General features: G+C 34.4%; 2 protein-coding genes across 3 annotated transcripts; one reads left to right on the forward strand and one right to left on the reverse strand.

Moving 5' to 3' along the window:
* Positions 1–66: 66 nt before the first annotated feature.
* On the reverse strand, positions 67–3,081 carry URED (urease accessory protein D). 2 transcript variants are annotated; one of them, XM_022290994.2, is made up of 8 exons: positions 2,924–3,081; positions 2,772–2,837; positions 2,588–2,662; positions 2,375–2,419; positions 2,030–2,263; positions 766–848; positions 485–656; positions 67–357 (listed from the first exon to the last, which is right to left on the reverse strand). In XM_022290994.2, the coding sequence occupies exons 1-8, from the start codon at positions 3,023–3,025 to the stop codon at positions 244–246; spliced, it is 891 nt and encodes a 296-aa protein (XP_022146686.1). In that variant the 5' UTR covers positions 3,026–3,081; the 3' UTR covers positions 67–243. The 2 variants fall into 2 exon arrangements, with proteins under 2 accessions (XP_022146686.1, XP_022146687.1); XM_022290995.2 differs by lacking the exon at positions 2,772–2,837 and having other exon boundaries at positions 2,924–3,079.
* A 4,483-nt stretch (positions 3,082–7,564) lies between these two features.
* Positions 7,565–7,945, forward strand: LOC111015812 (uncharacterized). The gene has a single exon (XM_022290972.2). The coding sequence runs from the start codon at positions 7,565–7,567 to the stop codon at positions 7,943–7,945; it is 381 nt and encodes a 126-aa protein (XP_022146664.1).
* Positions 7,946–8,970: the final 1,025 nt, after the last annotated feature.

Consider the following 8,970-nt stretch of genomic DNA (forward strand, 5'->3'; position numbering starts at 1 on the left):
TCTTCGTTCTAAGTTTCGGATTTTTAGTTTTCGTTCTCTGTACTATTGAACGCTAATGTGAATGGATTGAAAGCAAAAAACGAAATTAGTCTCCAGATTTCATAGGTTCCATATGGCAACCGCCTTCTCTGTGCTTGTGTTCTTCACTTTACTAATGTAAGGTTCCAGACAATACAACATTCCATTGATTATTGCTCCGTTACAAGGGAATGGCTTACATTCAGGAGTTTTTGAGCTTACTTCTCATTTATAAGGTGGCACTCCAAGAAGGGGTTCCATTGAAGCTAGCTGTTGCTGGAGGAACCTGTACACTGTTTCAGTTTCCATGGCAGCTATTCTAACAACAGTGCCAATTCCCTACAAGAAAAATGTAACATTTTAAAATTCTTAGTCCACTTAGCCGTTACTATACTCTATAACAAATTTACTACAAAGAAATATCTAAATTCAACTAACAGATCGTGAATGCATTTATTTAACTCACCATGGGGCCAAAGACGCTGGAAGAAGCAATGATGCCAGGTTTGGTCAAAAAATGATCAGACTTCATTTTCATTTGGGCTCCACGGGCAGAAGTGAAAGGAGAATGTAATTGGTCACTCATCATCTTTTTCACGTTTTCTCGAACTTGGTCTCGAATATTCTTAACCTTTGGCCTGTAGTGGAGCCACCACCAACAATAATGTAAACCAGAAAACACATTTCCTGACTCTCAAAGTAGAAGGTCAAGGAAATGAAGCTAGTCAAAGATGCTCAAGTGTCTACCCCAAAATTACAACCATTGCAATGACTTGGTATCCATGCATGCGATCTATTAAAGAGTTCGTGCTTTCTCGCTCTAGAAGCACCTGCAATTGATGAGACCATATATGATTTCAGAAAAAAAGGTCAACAGACAAATAAATCATATTCAAGCATGTTTTGGAAGTGATTGTATCTAGGATTTCAGGATACAAACATACTCTACTATAGATGATAGTATAAAGCACTCATCATGGACAAAGGAAAAAAAGCTCAAGTCTTCTTAACCTATATGATGCCAGGATGACTTATAAGAAGGTTATTAATTTTTAACCAGTACTTGTGGAAGAACAATATTTAACTTTTGGAAGTTGCTCCTCATTGACGATACTACTATTGGTTATAAAGGTCACAAGGGGATTAAGAAAAGGACGACCTTTTCAGGCACAATTTACATTATTATATAGATTTATAATACAACAACTTAAAACTAATGGTCTGATTAGAGAAAGTTCATGATTCTTTGCAATATGAACCAAACTCACCCAAAAGCTAAGAAGCACAGATACGGACACAAATACAACATGACACAGACACAGTGACACGTTATTTTCTAAAAATCTAGGACATAGACACGACAAGGACACGTCAATAATTATACAATTTTTTTAGGAAGGAAATTCAAAACTAATAAGCTTATGCATTTTTGTGTATGAAAAATGAGTTTGATGTATTTTACTCAAAGTTTATTATTTTGCCCTATACTACCATTCATTCATGTCTATTTCTTATGCTTAACAAGTATTCGATATGTGCCTAACAAGTGTTCAATCCATATTCACTTTTTACAACTAGTGTGTGATACATGTCTATTAAGCTAGCAAGTATCCGATAAGTGTCGGAGCGGACACGGACACGTTGCCCAAAATAAAGTGTCCGTGCTTTTTAGCCCAAAAGTGAAGTGGAATAAAGGAAAATTTTCAACACAGATACATACTTGAGATGCCTTGGCTTCCCAACCAAATAATCTTTGAAAGAAATAATGGAACTTCTAAACAAATAACAGAATATGAAAAATTGAAACTTGAAAGAGAGAGAGAGTCTATCATGAGATAAGACAAGGTGTATAATGCAATGCAGACCGCAAGAGTTGATAAAATTGCATCTAGCAGAAAATAAACAATACTACAATAGAGAGAAACTCACAGAATCCGTGCCTAAAAGTTAAGTTCAGTGTATCACTTTCTTATGCAATTGTAGTTTAAAGTGAAAGTACTTTCAACTTTACCGTATCAAAAAATAATGGATGGTCGTCTTCTAAGTATATTTGATTGGTGCTCTTGAAGAAATCAAACTCCCAGATTTCTCCCCTTCCATGGCGCCCACTTGTAAACCAGTCGACAAGAACCATACTAGAGCCTGCATCAGCTCTAAAGACTTGTTTCTGTGCATACCTTGCGGTGGCGAAGCATGTCACGGGATCTGGAAGTACGGCCAAAAGGGCATCGCGACCAATCGTTGCCTACTGCAGACAAATGCTAAACTACATGAAAATATTTATAGAAACATGAAAAGACCTTAACAAATCATTGGACACTTCAGTCACAAAAAGCAAAAATAAAACAAGGCACACCTTCAATACTTGTTCAGAGCGCTCTTCTCCCCTGGACTTGTAAACCTAAAGCAGCATAAGATTGCGAAATTGGAAACCCCATCGGCAGGAGGAGAGAAGTACAATGAATAAGTAGATAAAGTACAAAATACTTTGCATGGATTCCAATCCACTAAACAAAAATGAGGAAGTGGCGATTTATCTAATCAGAGCTAGGCGCGGAAGATTGATCACCTTAGTAGAAGACTGAGTCGTTAGGATTGCAGTGCAGCCATCTTTAACAGTCAACTCGCACGAAATTGAATCTCCCTGCATCATAAAAATTAAACCCGAATGAGATTGAGCAAAGGAAAGATATCGAAAGTAAGTTGAAGAGAAAAAGTGTAATTCAATGTAGAAGACAGCAGAGAGATCGTACAGAGACAATGCCGCCACCATAATTGAGGCTATAAATCCAAATAGCATCAGTTTTGGAGGGACCGACCTAAAAGAGGAAACATTACAGGCGATTGAACATAATTAGCTGACAACGGAGGAAAAGAAAAAGTTGATTAGACAAAAAAGACGAACCTTTCTGGGAATGATGAATTTGAGGGGATACTTGGAAAAGCATCTCGTGACGGCGGATTTTCCTGCAACTTTCTCGATCACCACCGCACCGTCGACTTCCATTCTTTCTCCAGCAAATTGCAGCTGCGACGGAGAAATCCGAGTAATCTCAATTTTCACTGTTGTTAACTACTGGAAGAAGCAAAGAACAACAAGAGCCCAACCCGATCCTGGCCCACTTTCTTATTGGGCTGTTTCAAATTGAGCTCCAATCCACCGGAGTGATGTTATTAATTATTCTGTGAATTTTCCTAATTAATATTAATATTATCTTGATACTACGTTGATGTTTTTATATTGTATCAATTTTTTATGATACTAAGAAAACATCATTCATCCTTTACGTTGATGTCAAATGTATGGACATATGAAAATGTCATACAAAAATTTAATGTATTATTGTATCTTACAAACAAAGTCAAGAGAATGAAGACCTACTATTTTTATTACGAATTCGAACTAATAACTTTTTATTCAGAAATAATAAGTGTCTTGAACTAGTTGAACTATGTTAAAATTGACACTATACCTAGGTATTTATATCAAACATAAACATAAATATTGGTGACATTTATAAACAATTAAATCTGGTTTAATCCTAAGATTCCTAACTCATGTTATAAAATAAAAAGATATAGAAAAAAAATTAAAATTTTTAAGTAAGACGGTAGATGGAGGATTTTGGACAAGGATATGTCATGTCAACTGACAAGATGAACGGGGGACCTATAAACAAAACTTTACACACCTGGGTGTTTGGCCATTACTAAGATATTCTGTACCTTTGGAGGGTAAGACTCCACTTTTTATACAAGAGAGCTTAGGAGAGTGCAACCCTACTACTTTAATGCATATCTATCTTTCTTGGATGGAATCAACAAAATTTCTATTGAGATATCCCCTTTCTTAGATTATAGTTGAGCTGGACTATGCTCCAGGTGGGCACAAAACGAGTCTTACTTCATCTTTGAGGTGATTGAATTGAAGCTTGAACACGCATTTTCGAGTGAGGAGTTCACGTGACAGTCTTTGAACCTACCTATAACACAAACAATCTCAATTAAGTTGTTAAAAAAAAAAAAACAGAAGAAGAATTTGGGTTGGGAGTGAGGTGATCATGTTATCATCTCATCTCACTGTGTGTAGAATGACAAGATTTAGAATCCAAGGTTTGGCACATGTCTTGGTCAAACTTGTTTACCCAATGATCTCCCTTGTTCTCTCCACATCCCATTTATTAATTGAGAAAAGAACTTTCAATATTATTATAATCTTTTTTTTTTTTCTTTCCAAGGACAATATTATTATAAACTATACCATCAAAACAACAATAAATACTTTGGCAGCTTCAGAGGGCACATGCTTTTTTTTCTCTTAATAATAAATTAAACAATAAAATAAAACCACGAAATCATGTCTGAGGCCAGTGGGGAATATAATATATATCGGCCAACTGAATATTTAGATCCAAATTCCAATGCAACCATACCATTCATTGGGGTATTGAGAGGTAATTACCCATTCAAATCTCTGTATAATATCTCAAAAGACAACTCTTTTCAGTAATTTTTTTTCCCTTGGGCAGTTGTGAGTTTGTTAAAGAAAAATTAAGAAGCCTAGGTATTTGAACTATTTATATTTATCGTTTCTCATTTTTTGGAAACATTCTCAAAATTACATATAAATTTTGGAAACAACAAAAATAAATTTCTTGTTTGTTGTTTCTGTTTTCAAGTTATTCTAAAATATTAATAAAAATATAGTTAGAAACATAAACAAGAAACGATAATATTATCGCATGTACCCTGATTTTTAAGCAAAACAAACAGTACAAATAAACCATCAAAAGTGTAATAATTTATTTTTAAAGAGAACTGTATAAAACAATCATAAAAATATAAATTTGACCCTTTTCTCAATTGATTCCGTCAACCCATATTGGGGAAATCCAATTGCTCGTTAGCGCAAAAAGCCAGAAACTACCATTGAAAACGGCCAAAACGGTAGGGAGGGAAGATTTTTTTTTTATTCTTTCTTCTTACAACAAGTGGGGATGGGTTCGAATCTTGGTGAGATAGGTATTTTAACGATGTTCGACTTGACGGTGAGGAGGAAAGATGATGAGATATGAGTAATTAAAAGTAATCAGAATATGAAATATGAACAGTTTAAGTCGTTAGAATTTTATTAGTTTAATATTAAATACAGTGGACAACATGTTACCCTATTCAGAATAAGGAAGTTACGTTTCAAAAAAAAAAAAGAATTAAGGATATTGAGTTAAATTAAAATGGATACGAAGAACCTTAGAATTTTATATATAAATTTTTTTTTTTGGCTTTTTGGTTGATTATTATGTGTAAGATTGAGATTCAACTTGCGTAATTTTTTTAGGATATTTTGAGGAGTAGAATTTAAAAATTATGATTCTGAACATACCAGTAGAGTTTTGAAGATGAGTTTTAAAAGTGGTATAAAGGAATCACGTGATAGTCAGAGTAAAGGCATGGGGCAAAGCCTCTATGCCCCCACCATCTCCTTTTCAACCTCCAAATATAAACTTAGCACACCAATACCAATACCAATCATTCTTCCATATATCTTTTTACAAATTAAATCTTTGCTTTTTTTTTTTTTATTATCTTTAAAAAAATACTCAATTCTTTACTCGTGAAAAATTTGAAAGATGTTCATAACCTTCAAAAGTACGAAGTCATCAAGTCAATACTCTAAGTTTGTAGTACCTTTATTCAAATTTTAGTATGTAATTAATTAGTAGGTTAAGATCTAAGCATAAACTTATGAACCTAAAAATCTATAAACCTATAACCCTACCATATACATTTTCATATTATAAACTACCTAAGTTGTTAGATAAATTAGATGTTAAAGAGGGAAAAAAAAAAAAAAAAAGGATGAAAGTGGGTAGCATGTGGTTGAAGAAAAAGGGGCCCAGGCCCACATAAGATGAGAATTGAGAAAATAAAAGCAATTGGGAGGGGCCATAGCTTGAAGCTTCTTGTCCCATTCAAATCATTTCTGACATTTCTCTACAACATTGACTATGGGTGCCCTATGGCCTCTTCTATCATCTCATCTCATTTCAACATTTTCTAGTTCCCATTGGATTCAATTGAATTTCAACTCCAAAAATATCTACATCGCAGTTCACAAACTAAGCTCATTTATTAATTTTATTTGTCTGCATATCTTTTTAATTTGTCCATTTATCTATCTATCTGTGTCTATTCTTTTATCCATTGCATCGTATCAAATCAGTTATTTAATCAAAATAATATGTCGTTGTTATATTAAAGATGGTAAGGAAACTTTTTAAAGTATACATAATATTAAATAAACACAAATTTTAAAGTTAGGGATGAAGTGGGAAAATTTATCGTATTACGGAAGTATAGATATATATACTCTTCCGCTAACCTACATATATTCTCAATTGAAAGGCCGTGGATTCAAATCCTCGCTTCTACATATGCATGTTGACATATTCATAAAAACTCCTTTTCATTTCACTGTACGCTACGTCAACATCGTATTAGAAATGACGTGGAGTCTACCAACATTAAAAAATTTGTAAAGATAAAATCCCAGTGCGAACACAAAGAGTAATATACTCTTCTTGCATTCGAATTTTTTCTTGGATAGAGTCATACATTGCCCGAGGGTGGTGGAAAATTTAACTTTTTTTTTCTTAATTTTTTATTTCACTATATGACTAAGGGAGCAACGACTACTATTCCTCCTACTTTAATATATAATCTAATATAATAAGTTGGATTTTATGATATAAATTAAAAGACTAAATTATTCCAAATGCTTTGAGATTAGTTTTAATTACACTTTTATTAATAAAAAAGTTTCACTTCTACCCTTACTTTTAACATTGTTTCAAATATGTTCCTCGACAATTTGATGGATAAAAACTAACAAATAAACAACAATTGTGACATGTATAAATAACTACTGGGTGGTTGTCTCTAATGTGTGGAGGGTGGGGTAAGTAAAAAAAGCAAACAACAAACTTAGCTAGAAAAGTTATGTCTAGTGGTAATTAGTATTTGTCATACGCCATTATTCCATTTATAACTCACCAACCATGTCAATTTCTATCACTTATATTTTAACCATAAAATTGCGACAAAATTGGTTAGGGGTGTCTAATCAATTTTAAAGGGTAAGAATATTAGTAAAAAATTTAAATGACAGATGTATAATCGGAACAGACTAAAAGTTTACTGGTATTTTGAATACTTTAACCTAAATTAAATATGGTAATAAGTTTGTAGAAAGATAGAAGAGAGAGCATATGCTAATTAGGGTTTACAATGCTCGATCACGTGGGGGACACATGACTTCCTAGAGGGAATAACAAAAGAAGGCCGACCCTTTTATTTTTTGTTTTTTGTTTTTTTTTTAATCTTTGATAATCACGCTGAGATCCGAAGACAGAGTTCAACCTCACGCGCTCTTCGTGACGCGTAAACGTCACCTTCCCACTTACCTACATAAATTAGCAGAGTTGAGTTTCCATATTTCGATTTCGCCGCACTCTGCAACTTCTTCAACTTTCTTTCTTCACTGAGCATGACGCAAATGTGGCTTCTGTGGTGGCCGAAGACCGTCTCCGCCGGCGGCAAAACTACCACATCCTCCGCCACCGCCGCGGTAACTGCGACTTCCCTCGCCAAAAAGGCGTCCCCCTCCTCTCACTGCAACTGCGTCGCCAAACTGTTGCGGAAACTGAAGAAACGAGGGCGAGTTTTATGCAGCACTAGTGGAGAGAGCAGCGCGTTCCAGTGCCGGTACGATCCGCTGAGCTACTCTCTCAACTTTGACACCAGCGGCTGCGGAAGCTTGTTAGACGAAGATTACTATCAGTTCTGCGCGTTCTCTTCCAGATTCGCGTCAAATCCAGGAAATGCTTCTCATTCTGTCCCTGATGTAACAGTCACTGCTTCGCGCTAGCGATCTCTGTCCCTACCATTTTTCTTTCCCCTTTCTTTATCGGTGTTTAACTTGTATGGTACATTAGGTTGATTCTGATTATATATATATATAAATATACACGGTTCAAGAAGTTCAGATAGGGCAAAAGCAAGCAACATTAATTAAGATCGAATTCAGATCATTTTATTTACCTGTTCGTGAAATAATTGGATCAATAATTATGACTTGAAGAGAGTGAAGATCACACGATGCGTTCCAATGAGAATCATTGAAAAAAAGTGGTGGATGGATGGATAAAGGAATAATAGAGAGAAGAATCAGAGTTTTGTCAGAGCTCCAATTATGATCCTGGATATGAATTTATTTATTTTTTGATATATGAGAAAGTATTGAGTTTTGGTTCGATCTTTAATAACAAGTGGAAATTGAAGAAAGTGGTTCCGGAGTGAAAAGGAAGCATGTGACATGAAAAGTTGGTATTATTTTGGCAGACAAAACCCGGTGATGGATGGTGGCAATGGCAAATATACTATTTTTCTGTTCTGCCATACAGCGGCTTCACTTGGATTTCTGTGTTGAGATCAAATTATGTAATACCCCTTTTGTTAAGCTCCATGAAATCTCCCTAAATCAAGGTTCATGTATTGCACTTTTTGTTCTTTTTTCATTTTTTTTAATGTTAATTACATAAATAACATGAGATGAGAATTCCCACCCGTGATCTTTTTTAGATTAGTCATTTTACTTAAAATAATTTCATTTAAGTTTATGAGCTTTCGATTATGTTTCGAATGTGGTATTTGTTGCTCATGTCTATTGATCAAACTCGGATTGATTTGACATACAATGACATATAAATACAAGTAGTAGAAAAAAATAGACAACTTGCTTAAAAAAGAACATTTTATTTGTCATCTACTTGTCTTTATATTATGAGTAATAGACGTGAAGAAAATTGCCAAAACATGAAAAAAGAGAAGTGTCAAAACTGTAGCGGAGTCATCAGCAATTGACTTTGTATTTTTCGAATCTCACAATATGAA

This window comes from Momordica charantia, assembly GCF_013281855.1.
Source record: "Momordica charantia cultivar OHB3-1 chromosome 1 unlocalized genomic scaffold, Mcharantia_2.0 BLBB01000001.1, whole genome shotgun sequence".
Classification (NCBI taxonomy): Eukaryota; Viridiplantae; Streptophyta; class Magnoliopsida; order Cucurbitales; family Cucurbitaceae; genus Momordica; species Momordica charantia.

Coding starts and splice junctions, on each gene's coding strand:
- URED (XM_022290994.2), bottom strand. CDS start 3,025: ATGGAAGTCGACGGTGCGGTGGTGATCGAGAAAGTTGCAGGAAAATCC. Junction 2,663..2,771: donor ATGGTGGCGGCATTGTCTCT/GTACGATCTCTC, acceptor TTTATGATGCAG/GGAGATTCAATTTCGTGCGA. Junction 2,420..2,587: donor CGACTCAGTCTTCTACTAAG/GTGATCAATCTT, acceptor ATGCTGCTTTAG/GTTTACAAGTCCAGGGGAGA.
- LOC111015812 (XM_022290972.2), top strand. CDS start 7,565: ATGACGCAAATGTGGCTTCTGTGGTGGCCGAAGACCGTCTCCGCCGGC.